General features: G+C 39.6%; 1 protein-coding gene across 8 annotated transcripts in view; it reads right to left on the reverse strand.

Moving 5' to 3' along the window:
- Positions 1-6992: 6992 nt before the first annotated feature.
- The window catches only part of NELL1 (neural EGFL like 1), a 273376-nt gene continuing 265974 nt past the window's right edge, over positions 6993-14394 (reverse strand). For 7 of the 8 annotated variants that reach the window (XM_074543909.1, XM_074543905.1, XM_074543908.1 and 4 more), the window contains 3 exons: positions 12567-12743; positions 10110-10334; positions 6993-8892 (listed from right to left, as the gene is read on the reverse strand). In XM_074543909.1, coding sequence (XP_074400010.1) covers positions 8842-8892; positions 10110-10334; positions 12567-12743 — 453 coding nt within the window. In that variant the 3' untranslated portion in view covers positions 6993-8841. Of the gene's footprint in view, positions 8893-10109; positions 10335-12566; positions 12744-14394 lie in introns of those variants that run through there. The other variant, XM_074543910.1, reaches the window with a different exon arrangement.

A 14394-nucleotide genomic window follows, 5' to 3' on the forward strand; every position in this document is an offset into this window, starting at 1 on the left:
GGGATAAATTGTAACTCCCTGTTACACCCTTGCCAGAAGAGAATTTTGTTTACCTTTCAAACACGTAGTTTGTGATTATATGGTCTATTATGTTATTAGATCCCACTTTCTCCCAGTGGCCAGGGCCAGGTTCTTTTCTAAATAAAATCAAAAGGTAGAAGCAATTTCCAACCCTGTGTGTCCACATTCTGAAGACAAATTTTAAAAACTCTAATTGTATTTTAGTATGTTGACTCCTTTGGACTCATTTTCTTTGCTTCCTTGGCTTAGGAGCATTTCCTATAAATCACTTCCACATTTAGTGTCACCAGCTTCATAAATTCATTTGTCTTTGCTAAAAGCATCCTTGTCTGTGCTGGTATCACCTGGCTCTCCCACCTATGTGTTTCTCTTGCATGCTCCTCTTCTAATTTAAACTGCCCAATGACATCATATTTCCAACATTAGGTAATATTAGTTTTATTTTCTTGATTTCAGCTCCCCTTTTCTCTCATGCAGAAAGCCACAGGAATGTTTATAACCTAGATCACTCAGTGATGTTCCATTACATACTTGATAATGGCTTTCCAGTTCCTCAACTGCTACCTCTTCTTTGCATTTGGTGCCAGCCTGAGATTAATAAACCATTTATTTCTGCTATAGACAGCACTCTCATGTCATAAAAAATGCAGAAATCTCATTCTGAACTTCCTGCTTACTTGGCACAATGCTTTATTTTCCTTTTGGTTCTCTCTCTTCCATTTGCAAGCTTTGACTTGATGATTTCTTTTGCCTTGATTACCAAACATCACCCCACACACATAGAAAATTTCATTAACCAGGATCTTTCTTACAATTCTGCAACTGTAAAGGCTGCAATTTTTGACCACCTCTGATTCCTCAAATGGAGCAGAACTTAATAAAAGCGACAGACCTAGTGACTTGTCGTGCATTTTGTGACCATTTTGGTTCATTTTGGGTGCAGCCCTGGGCTCTTGTGCTGCCCCAGGTGGATCCATTGAGGACTTTTAATAAAAGCCTGCTTGTTGTATTTGTGGGGTGCCCCCTGGCAGGGAGGAATGATGAATCTGACTCCATGTTCTCAGAAGGCTAATTTATTATTTTATGATCTATATTACATTAAAGAATACTAAACTAAACTATATAAAGAATAGAGAAAGGATACTTACAGAAGGCTAAAAAGATAATAATGAAAACTCATGACTCTTTCCAGAGCCCCGACACAGCTTGGCCCTGATTGGCCAAAGAGTGAAAACAACTTACAGCAGAATCCAATGGAACAATCACCTGTGGGTAAACAATCTCCAAACACATTCCACATGAGCACAACACAGGAGAAGCAATCAGATAATTATTGTTTTCATTCCTCTCTGAGGCTTCTCAGCTTCCCAGGAGAAGAATCCTGGGCAAAGGGACTTTTCAGAAAATATGATGATGACACCTACTTTATTCTTTAACTCTTGTCTAGCCTCTGTTCTAGATCAGCCTTCTCAAAGCATCAGTTCAGTCTTACTGACAAGAACAATCTAAGTTCAGCACTGACAATCCTGAATCACTGAAAAATGTACATTTTCGAACACACGCGTTTCCATTAAACTTAGCTCCTAATTTTAGCACGGCTAGGGTATAATTTTTGAACGTGTAGGACTGACATTTCTCATTGCTATCCTTGCACTGGATCAACTAACCTGAAATAGATGACATCCATCTATTTTCACTTGAAATAGTATTACTCACACTAGAAAAGCTCCTCTGTAAATAGTATCTCGAACATTGACAATTGACTTAGGATGAGATGGCTACTCAGAGGTGAAAAAGTCATCTGGGGTAATTTCTTTTTTCCCCAATTGTAGAGGATATATATGTGCACACCATAATCCCATCTATCTTACAAGAATGCTTTAATTCAGGAAGAGAAATAGCTTTGAACTTTCATGCTGAGCAATCCTTAGACACAGGAAACCTTCAGCTTAATTCCCCTGAACTCCAGAGGCATAGGGAGCTGCAGCCAACGTTTGTGATTTACACCGTCCTGCACACCCCAAAATACTTCTGGAGCCACTCTTTCAAATACAGCTCCCTTCTTCCCTGAAACAAGATGCTATTTAAAAGCAAGATACCATTAAAAAAAGGATGCATGAAAGGTAGATAACTGGTTTCATCTGCCTTCCTTTCATAATAAAAACCAAGTATTTTGAGACTGAGGCCCAGATGATGCATTAATTCTAGCTATGGGTACTATGAAGCAAAGTGACATTTAAATGAAAAAAAGATAGTTACAATTCCAAATTTCCTTTTACTAGAGGCATAAAACCAAATATTTCCTTTGCTTAGTCCTCGTGTTATCTGCTCAGGTTGTAAGATTGCAGTGATGAGAGAGATCAGCAAAATAATAATATATATATTATTATTATATATATTATTTTAAACAATTATTATAAATATAATTATTTATAATAAAATATATATTCTATAATTATTTATAATTATATATAATATATAATATATAATATATAATATTATAAATAATAATATATAATATTACTTCTCAAGGAAAGTAGAGAATAAACTGCAAAGAAGGGAGCAATCACTTTTTGTTAATTAAAATACTTCAAAATTCAAAAGACAATTGCATGCTACCTGCTGACATTGCTAATTAGCCCACTGAGAAAAGAACTGCTTTGCTCTACACTTACTTATCATCCAGCCCTGGGAGGCTCATCCTTAACCACTGCTGTACAAAACACTAAGAAAAGCAGATAAATCCAGGCATTTCTGCCCTGTTTAAGACATCAGCAGAAGACACCTTCCAAACAGATTTTTCCTGCTTTTTCTGGGGAAGATGCAGAGGAATCAGGCTAGCTGCTGTGCTCTGCTTCAGCCGTGAAGGACGGACACACAGCTGTGGCACAGGGCTGCTGCCAGGCCCCAGCAATCCCCCTGAGCACATCCCACCCTGGCACCCCCTCCTCTGCAGCCACTGCGGGCTCATGGCTTGAGTTCCACAGCCCAGACCCTCCAAAGGCTTCCAGTGCTGTCACAGCAGAAAAAGAGAAAAACACAGCAAAAGTGCCTTGCCCAAACCATAGAAGAGACATTTCCTCCTGATTTTGAGAAAGTGCTGGTAGCAGTTTCTTATATTATTTTTGTAGGCATACCTGCACAAGGACTAACTTCATTTAGCAGTTCTCAAAGCTGTCTTCTATCCTGCAAATCATAAATTAAAATTGTGTGGCTAATGTGTGTAGCAATGATATTTTATAAAAAATCATTTCTTTAGGATTTTTTCCTCCTGAGAAGCTGGGAGGCCTCAGGAACAGAATGTGAACATTGATTATCTGCTGCTGTGGAATGCAACAGGTGCATCTGTGATTGGCTCATGTGGTTGTTTCTAATTAATGGCCAATCACAGTCAGCTGGCTCAGACTCCCTGTGCAAGACACAAACTTTTGTTATCATTCTTTCTTTTTCTATTCTTAGCCAGCCTTCTGATGAAAATCCTTTCTTCTGCTCTTTTAGTATAGTTTTAATGTAATATATATATAGTAAAATTATAAATCAAGCCTTCTGAACCATGGAGTCAGATCCTCGTCTCTTCCCTCATCCTCAGACCCCTGTGAACACCGTCACAAATGTGTGCACTAATCAGCTAACTATTTAATACAAATGTCAGTAAATGGACAAAACTGTGTTCAGGTTGAAAAACCACCTCTCCAGCTGCATAGGTACTTCAAAAATACATATTTGTTTTTTTCTAACCCTTACCTTAACAGGTAAGTTTATCATTAAAATTACTGCTTACCTGAACATAGTTTGGTGATTCTCTGATTGTAATTTCATAGACATTAAGTAAGGATTTCCTATTTTGAATCTAGAGACACAGCAGTAACAAAACACACACATTCTATTACCTGGATGAATATCTTGCATAATACTCAGGTAGAAAAAAAATCTGCATATTTAATACTGCCAAAGGGAAACCAGCGCAAAGAAGGACTGGATTACATCAAGCACATTTCCAATTTTTGCTCAAGGAAAAGCAGATTTAGAGTTAATCAAACAGCAATCAATCCACTGCAGTATTAGAAGACAGGATTTTTCAGCCCTGGTTTAAATTAATGGGAAGACCTTGGTGTCTGTGCTGTGTTTGAGCGATGGTGTGATCGGCTGCAGGACCTCTCAGCCTTTCCTCCCTAGAGTGGATCTGCACGAACAACCACCAGGCCCTCAATCACAAAGAGCTTTGGGACAGGGAAATGTGTAGGGGTGACGTGAGGAGTCCTTTGAAAGAAACGACAGAGGAGAGAAGGAGAACCAAAGGCCACCATCAGCAGGGATGTGCATCTCCTGTAGAGCTGCAAGCACTGACAGCATCACCTGAGCACCAGGGAACACCAGAGCCCTGGCCAGGTCACCCTGGGCCCTTCCCAAAGGGATTTTGGTGTTTTCCCCCACCAGGGCAGAGGCACACACCGGAAAGAAGCCTGGATCAGTCCAGGTCCTGTGGCAGCCGCTTCTCTCTCAGAGCACAGGAAGGTTTACTTCCCCAAAGCACTCCATTTCAATCAAAACACTTACACAAAACAATCTCATGTACAAATTTAGGAAACCGAAAATTCAAGTGTAAGGCACTGCTGAAGCAAAGATTAGGCTCCCAGTGAGAAATCTACCCATCATATTGCACACCTGAAGTAGCAGTAAAAAAACTTAAAGACAGATAGGTGGTTTTAGGAATCTTATTGTAGGTTGTTTGTTTGTTTGTGGTTTTTTTTTCCACTGGGCATGTTTTTTGGCATCATATATGCATGTGCTGACAATCACCTGATGATGGTTTAATTTTCAAAAACCACTGAATTTGCCCTTTTTATCAGCTTATTGATACACATCCTTCTCACATACACCTAAACCTATGCAAGAGGGACTATCCACTGGCAGCAAGCAGCAAAAATTAATCCTGTTAGCACCTGCAAGTAATTTGAAGATTACATGCAATAGCAGCAGCTCAGTAACACCTCCGAGGTCAATGACAGCTGAGCCAGAATTATTGCTGACTTCTACCAGAGAAGAATTGGATATGAAGCATTCAGACACCCCAGACTGGATCTTTTAAATTTCTTTTAATTTTTTTTAATTTATACTCCCATGAATCTTCCTTACACCAATTTAAATTTCAATGAGCTCCAAAGATGTACCTTAAAAAGAAGAGGAGCTTGTTGGCAGGCACATTTTTCCACTGGCAGAATATGTTCCTCAAACAATTATGTCTTATCACAACACTCACCTAAAATTTTACATCAAACTGTATCATGGGGCCCTTTTAAAAACCCCTCATTAATGATGATTATGTAAGTACCATTAGATGAGAGACATTCCCATATTGCTCGTAGGAGTTATGATTTAATCTGCTAAAATCTACTCTACCATTTGTGTAATCACTCCTGACATTTTACCTTTTGTTTTGTAAAACATTCTTGTCTGTCAGAGGAAAAAAAAAAAAAAGATGATATTTTGGTTGTCATTGCAATCTGATTGAAAAGATGTTATTAATTAAATCTTGTACACAGTTATACCTAAAAACTCACTGACAGCTCTTGGGGGAAGATATATTACTGGAAGACAGTTGTTATTTAGGTCTCTGAGGCAACACTAAGGCACTAAGAAATCCCACACACACTCCTGCGAGTTGGGCTGATATTGTTCAGCATTTGTGGGGAACAATTCAGCTTTGCCTTCCTAGTGGCCAGCAGGGCTCAGAGTGCCCATGACCCCACCACAAAGGAATATTTGCACTTGCTTTAGCTCAGGATGTGAGTCTGCAAACAGCCAGAAACAGAGCTCAGAACTCACTGTCCTCACCAGACACAACACCACGCTCTGCTTTGGACAGCCTGGCTGAGTGTTCTACCAAAAGGGGGAGGACAAGGACATTTACCAGACCTGGAATTTTCATTTTCTGTTTGTCACTCATTGACTTCTTTTTGTCATCAGAAGGGTTACAGAGGAAATACTCTTTCACAGGATAAATAAACAGAAATAGCTAAAAAATTGCAATTGTCTCTAGCCACAGCTTTGACCAGGTCCCTTAACCAGCAGCACAGAGGTTAGTGGTAGTCCTCCTCAAGTTAATACTACACTACAAATATGCACCACATACATAAAATACATACATTCTCCTGAGCAGAGACATTGTCCATCTCCCAAACAAAGAGAAGAATTTTCTCAAATTATTATAATAAACATTGTTTTTTTTCCCCAGCATTTTAATTTTAGTGTCCATATCTTTACAGGGAATAGAGAATTTCATCAAGAAAGAAGTTTTGAAAGTTCTTACTTACCTTGGTCACACAGGGAATTAAGTTTTCCTCCATAAAGTGCTCTTTGAGCTGGGCTTGGGGCTTCTGAGTGCTCTGAAGGAACATGGGATGTGACTAGTGATCAAATTACTTCATGAGGGAAAGCTCATCACAGTCAGGGCAACTGCTTAAAATGCAACATAAACAGGTCTGTGTCAATATTTTGACTTTGTGTAAACAATTCAAGCTGCATCACTCTGCAGATAATGACACGTAATGCTGTATAAAATGCTGTGAAAGGGTTTTATTACTGAATTAATTTGCATTTGAGCTCTGGAAGAAAATTGGTCTGCAGTGGAAAAGTGTGAACTTCTGTGGTCCTGTTAAATATGATCCTAACAAGATCTGGAGCTCCAGAAGCATCCTGGGAAAGGGCTTCACTACTACAAGGTAAAAGGGATAAGAATGATTTTCAGAGACTGCACTGTCTTCAATCCATTTACAGAGCTTCAGAAATCCAATATGACAGACTGGAATATATGATTCTGCCTGAGTATAAATGACATATTTCTTACCATTCTGATGCTATACCTCTAGGCAAACACTTTTTCTCCTGTTTTGCAACATCATGAGCTCAGGCTGGAAAGGACATTGATCAGTGTTTCAGAATCCTGCTAATAAAACTAAGGGAAAGCAATCTGTACACAGGAGTTTATTTAGATGCCCACAGACTTTAAATCATTCCCCTTCATATCTCAGCCCACTGGGTATCTTATCCAACTGAATTACCATTGGGTTTTACAATGTGATATACAAAATGAGCCGACATGATTTACAAACATCCTTTGAGTATCATATAAAACACAACTCTTTCCCTTATTATACAATCATCAGGGCAATGCAAATAGACTCAATACATTATTAGCTGAAAATGATGGGGCCTTTTAAGAAAATAAATTTAACTTTACCACACAAAGTTGTTAACTAAAACAAAACCTGGTTAAAAAATTGGAATAAAGTTATCTGAATGACTGAAAGTAATTTTATATTCTCTGTCCCCTTATAAATGTAATAGTACTTCATTTAACAACTAATATTTTCACTCTATAGTCACACTTCTTTCTTAGTGATCAGTTTCACATTTTCTTCATGAAACTATGAAAAACTCACAAATGTAGACTTTCCAAACTGTAGCCACTATAGTTATTTCTGCAATCTTTTCCATATATTCAGTGTGTTTAATTAAATAAACAAAAAGAAAAAAACCCAAACAACACTACACAAATGAGCAGAACAAAACACAACAGCACATTAAAAATGTGACATTTAAGCTGTAGATGCATTGCCATAGAAATATATTTTTGTTCTAATGCCACAAACTTTCTAGCCTCTTGAAGAAAACTCAGACATTAGCTGAAGAGAATCCAAGCTCTAACCTCCATACAGGGCTAAGAGTCTTGGTTTAAATTCCTGTCTAAACTTAGGTCCTCAACAGCACAGTAAATTTAAGTATTTTTGAATGTCATAAAACATGAAAAGATAAAACCTGTTTCCGAGCTGTTGGTAATGGAAGTTACCAGGCTTTAAGGTCTCCTGTTGCTGGAACAGGTGCCTCTGCACTTTGTCACTATGGCAGCAGTAACTGAGGATGACAGACATCATTATTAAACACAAAAGAGGAAAAATTCTGAACTCATCAATGATGTTGCAAATGCAAGCAAATTCTAACTACTCAACTTAAACTATATAACCTTAAGGATCTCTGGCTGTTTTTAGCACTGTATAATCCAGAGGAATTATACTCGACACAATGCTGATAATGACTTGTGATTCCTTCTTGAATATGTGTTGAATTGGCAGTGGGATGGGGTTTTAGTTCCATTTCTCACTGTAGAAGTCTTGTTGCTGCTCTGCACGTTTGAAGAAGAAAGTGCTTATTCTGCCATTTCATTCAGTTCATGGCATTTAATTTTATAGTTTAAGACAGACTTATTTTGATTACTTTCATTATGTCCATACCTTCGAATGCTTTAAAATGTTGGGACAGCTGTGAAATATAAGTATTATGCAATCTGACTGTACATACATACATATTTTCATAAATACATCTAACAGGGACCTTGGAACCAAGTATGTGATATCATGGGACAAAATCACAACAGGCTGTCGTATTTGTAAAATCTAGATTCAAAATAAGAAGAGCTGAATTCTATCAATGTTGTCAATACACAAATTAAAACAAAAAATACAGCATTAGTTTACCCATGAAATAATTTAAACATATTTGCAAATTTCTTGACAGGAAAGGTGTGTAATTTACAACACTGAAAACTTGCAGCAACCACTGATCTCTCTGCGCTGCACTGGAAGTCACCCGACAAGGCCGGCAGGGATGGGCATAGCGACAGCTCCCAAAGGCAACTCCCACACATCTTCCTCCTTTGGAGACTTTGGTAAGAGTCTGGTGTACAAAATGCCAACGCACAGGCTTCCTTCAGGTGGTAACTCCAGCAGTTTTCCTCCCCTGGCACAGTCCAGCCTGGCCGGGTCAGTTATTGTTGAGACACTCTAAATCCACCGAGCAGCAGACATTCCCGTTCTGCACGGACAGACAAGCACAGCAGGTCACAGGGAGCAAAGGCTGTGGCATGCAGACATAGGGCCATCCCCTAAAAACACCTGAAAACACCTCCCCCAGCACCCAGGGCGTTGGCATTGCTGCCAGCAGTGGCTCTCTGAGGAGCCCAACCTTGCCAAATAGCACTGAACAGCCACAGGAACCGGAAACCTGGATATGGCGCCCATAATAAAATACAGCAATGGCAACAGATGACTGGGGTTTCCCTCATGCAAGAAGTTAATGGAGAGAATTTTGATGTGATCCACACAGGGAAGCTTTCAGCTTGTCTGAAATTCAAAGACAGGTCAGGTTCTTGGTTCATGGCACATATGGAGGGGATGAGGGCAACATAAACTGCCCTCAGCTTTGGAATTTAATGTTAAGTATCTTTTTCTAACCCACAGTCATTTATAAAGCTATCTTATGTAATAAAATAAATTTAGCAGCTACTAAACGCCCAAATGAGCTTTTTTTTTTTTACTTTTCTTTTTTTTTAATCCATCACAAATCTACAGAAAAAAAAGCTCAAAAGAAAGGCAGAAATGCTACCTTCAATAATTTAAAGCCCTGAGGCAATAGCTTTCTCTCCTAGAGTGAACAGAAGAACATTTATATAACCCTAAACAACATTTTCATAATTCTGATATCAGCACAGTGGGGTCATCACTGCACAAAGCAAGGGAAATAGACTGCACTCCTGCATGAGAGCCATTGGATTAAATTCATCTTGGTGAGATCAGGGGACAGAAACTGTGACATCCCCTTCCCATCACTGCTGTGGGAGTGCCTTTATCTCAGAGCTGCGATGCCTTTTAACTTGTGTACTTGCTGGTGAAACTTTTATAGCAGTGTTTTTGCTTCAGCTTACCAGCTCTGTAATAAATACACATTTTCATGAACATCCACACTAGGTAATTACTGAAATGTTACTCTTGACTCATACTGAGAATGCCTGAAGGGCACTTCAAGAGAATGTCTGAAAGTTGCGCTAGGATAGCAACGTATCTGTGCTCAACATTTTCAACAAGGAGAGAATTGTTTTGCTTTTACTCTGCCAGACAGAAAACACATGGGTTCTCTGCTGGCTCTCAGGTCTCATTTACCTCCCCAAGATCTTAATGTGAGCCTCCAGGAGAAGAAAAGGACCCCAATTTTATCGGGTACATTCCACGACCATTCCAGCAGGCCCACCATACCTTGCATTTGCAGGTTGTACAGGGAGATCCCACCATTGTCCATACAGCACCACTGAGCCTGGTGATCCCATAGCCATCTGGACAGGTTTTCCTGATGTCGTAGGTGATGTTGTCAGCCAGGCAGGGGTCACTGACGCAGTGGGGACAGCACTCTCCCTCCGACATGGCTGTGTACTCGCAGCTCAGCGCCGGGCACTGGAGGGGCCAGCAATCCACCTCTCCTTCCTATAAACATTGAAGCAAGTGTCATTGCACCTGCCATTTATCAACCAACAAGAAACTTTTTACCCTCTGAAAGCATTGTTTTGCCAAAATTGCAACAAACTGAATGGTTCAGAACTCAGTTAGGTTGGTCACACAAATACATGTTGAATGTTCAGCTGAATTTTCCTAAATGTAGCAGATTGTAATTTGGTTGATTTCTGACTAAACAACAACACTCATCATTGTAGCAGGAGCACTTGAATTCTTTGGGGCTTCTGAAGGCAGGGTTAAATACTGGGTACTAATATTTTCTACAAACTATAATTTTTGCTGTGATTGCCTTGCAGACTCATGCACTCTTTCTACTCCTGGTCACATAAACATCTCTGCAGGATCACAGCAAGTGTTTAATAGCAAGCTAAAACTGCAGATATAGAAAATTAACACTGCAGATAGATGTAGTTTAGTATGTTGGAGAAGCACTGAACATTGATTGAAGTAGCAACTGCCAATATCAACTTTATTATCAGCTCCTAAAGGAATTGTTAGAGCAATACCATTTGTGTTCCACTGACTTATTTTATTCCATCATTTATTTATTTTTAATTTTATTATTATTTTTATTTGAAAAAAAAAATGAAACAGTTTAGCAGACAGAGACATGGAGAAGACAAAAACATCAGGTCACTTCTGCACAGTGTTTCTCTGCATGTCTAAATTTATCTTGGAAAGTTCTTCAATAACTTGTTCTTTACTGCTCTGTAAACACTTCAGATGCTGAGAACGTCACACACTGCACGGAACCTGACATACAACACTGATTTGGGCATCACTGTCTTACAGGTTTGGTTGTTATCCCAATAATAAAATTAGGCAAGAAACTGCAAGCCACAACCTCAATACTTACTCTGTGCATTATGGATAATTACCTCATGACAGCAACTTAGCTTTGAATGTAATTTCCTTCCTGATTCTCAGACACCTCTTGATTAGTAACATATATAAAGACTGTGTTATACAGACAGCTAGAAATAGAAAACTGATAATTTTAATGAACTTCATTGATGCACTAATTAGCATATCTATGGGAAACCTAAAGCTTTAAGGGAATAATCTATAGTGTCTAAAGAGAAAACAAGTGATCGTTATTCTGTATGTTTTTCTAGTAATTTCAGTCTTATTTGGTAATTTTTTTCTAATTTATACAGCATCACCCTGTTTTTTAAGATTTTCTAAACCTTCTGATGTTGACATTCTTGTAGTGAACTTTCTCACACACTTGCTGTAAATAACTCATTGATTTGCATTCTTTTATGGAAGAGGAGAAAGCTGATGGACTGTCCAGTGTCATTGGAGAGGTGGCACTGTCACCCTCCAATCCACTGTCACTTTTGGAAACCTGTAAATGTTGGATCAGAAAATAAACTTCCCTTTTCCTTCACCTTGAGAACAGCAGTGTGAGCTTGTGTTTTTTCCTGTCCCATAGTGACAATACAGTGACACTGGCACTCCATGCTTCCAGATTTGCAGAATTCAAACAAATAAATAAATAACTAAATTTATTATTCCTTTTGACAAGACAGATATAATTAAAAACTGAAACTTCTCCAACCAACTCCATCACATGCCCAAAAGGTTTGAAGAAGTCATTAAATATCAGACAACCTCATAAAAGTTCTCAAAAGCAGACTAATGCTAAAATTAATATAGTGTTGAGGTTTCCAAGGTTTTTGTCAAGCTCTCAATTTTTCTCATTAAACCTGCTTATTCAGCAGTAAGGCAAAAACTGATGGTGTAGATTTCAGCTCTCTGGGACTCTCTAAATGCTTCATTATCATCACCATCACCATTCACTGGTGAGCAGTACCTGAAAGGGACCTTCCCACTGAGGAGTTAGAGACTGATCTCGCCTTGACTTAATCATCACCCAATCCCTGGAATTAATATTATGGATTCTGAAATCCATAATATGGATGGGTGGTAGTTTGAGGAATTGCCCTTTTATGTCTTAGCCCTTCTAAGGTTTGTGCTATGGACATAACTTATTTCTCGGCATTGGTTTCCCCTTCCTCACAGGTGGCAGCCTTCTGGGGTGCGGTCAGGAAGGCAAACCCCACCATCATTTCATAGGGTGCCAGCCCCAGATCGGACTGGGGTGGAAAAGCAGGCGACAGAGGAGCCGGGAGCCCGCCTGCAGGTGTGTGCTGCTAACAGCCACAATGCTGCTCGCCCTGCCCCGCGCTGTGCCCCTACCAGGCAGCGGCAGTGCTGGCAGCTGTAGGTCCAGTTGTCCCCGCTGCGGTAGAGCCGCTGGCCGCTCTGGTGCAGGCACTGGCTGGTGACACGCGTGTCGCACTCGGGGCAGCAGAACAGGTCGGCGCTGGGGCTCCCGCAGTCGCACGCGGTCCTCCGGCAGAAAATGCTCCCGTCCTGCAGCACACAGGGCCCGCCATCAGCCACGGCCCGGCCGAGGGCACGGGGCTGGCAGCAAAGGGCACGGCTAACCAGGGAACGGCAACTGCTCGGTGCGCTCCACGCCAATAAGGAGTGCGTTGGCACCATGATGCGTTCTGAAAAATCCCTTCCTTGGATTTTTCCCCTGAGAAGTCTCAGAAAAGAAACATAAACAATAATTATATGATTGCTTGGAATGTGGTCTGGAGGTTGCTCACCAACGGGTGCATCTTGGATTGCTTCCATGTGAATTGGTTTTACCTAATGACCAATCCCAGTCCAGCTGTATCAGACTCTCTGGTCTACCATGGGTTTTTATTATTCATTCTTTCTCTAGCCTTCTAATGTCTCCTTTCTCTTTCTTTAGTATAGTTTTAGTATATAATATAATAATATAATAATATAACAATATAACAATATAACAATATAACAATATAACAATATAACAATATAATAATGTCATTTAAAGTAACGTATGTAACGTTATATAATATAATTGATTAATATAATATAATATAATATAATATAATATAATATAATATAATATAATATAATATAATAATATAAGCCTTCTGAGAACTCAGAGCCAAATTCTCATCTCTCACCTCGTCCTGGGGACTCCCAACACCACAACAACGGATCTTGCCTGTTATAATACAACAAATACCAGTACTATCCCAGGTTCTGTCAGTGCATGGATCCAATTCTGGCTGAACCTGACAACACATTTTTTCCTGTCTCCAGCCAACTGAATTTAAAAGCAGTCAGTATCTCAGTGAAATACAGTGAAGCAATCTTATATCTCATTGGTTACATCAACAAACTCTTCAACCAGTTGCCACTCTAATACATATAATATTTATTTAGCACTATTTTGACTGAAGGTACCACTGTGAGGAAAATAACTTGAATAAAGGTGATCCCTTTAACTGAATCAAGGCAAAATATAGCATAATCACAGTAGCATTACTTGTTATTTATTATGACCTCTGTATCTCTCCCACATCTGGGTCTACAGTACACTAGCTTAAAAGATAAAATAACTTATAATTCATTATAATTTAGTGCATTATAATTTAGGCACACATTACTCTACAAGCTTTGTTCAGCCTTGTATCAAACCAAGGTAAGTATTCTGTACTAGTGGCTAGACTGCCACTTCAGCTGTGGGAGCAGGGATAAACAATCTTTATCTCCTTACTCATCAGTCTGAGTAAATCACAAGGCAGAATGGCAGGAGCCCATTTCCTTGGCCGTGTGTTTGGCCAGGTCCAGCTGCACATCACAAGCCAGCCTAGCCCAGCAGCTCTGTCAGGATGAGCAGCACCAGGCATGCAGGGCTGTGACAGGAATCCAGGGAACCTTGACCGTGGTAGTCTCTTTGCTCTTCTGTGCTCATTAATAATGGTTAACAACAGCCCATCTGCTTAAATGCAATTCAGTTTCTAAGCCTTCAAGATCAGTTTTCAAAATTTCCCTTTTGGCTGGTGACACTGTGTTTCCCTGAGCATGTTCTATGTTGCCTTTACTCTCCATATTTCAGAACACTGGAAAAATCTGATGATTTTGCCAGAGAACTTTTGGTAATCATAATATACTGCTACTGTGTTTAGTCTCTAAGCACCTG

Source organism: Zonotrichia albicollis, chromosome 6 (genome assembly GCF_047830755.1).
Source record: "Zonotrichia albicollis isolate bZonAlb1 chromosome 6, bZonAlb1.hap1, whole genome shotgun sequence".
NCBI lineage: Eukaryota > Metazoa > Chordata > Aves > Passeriformes > Passerellidae > Zonotrichia > Zonotrichia albicollis.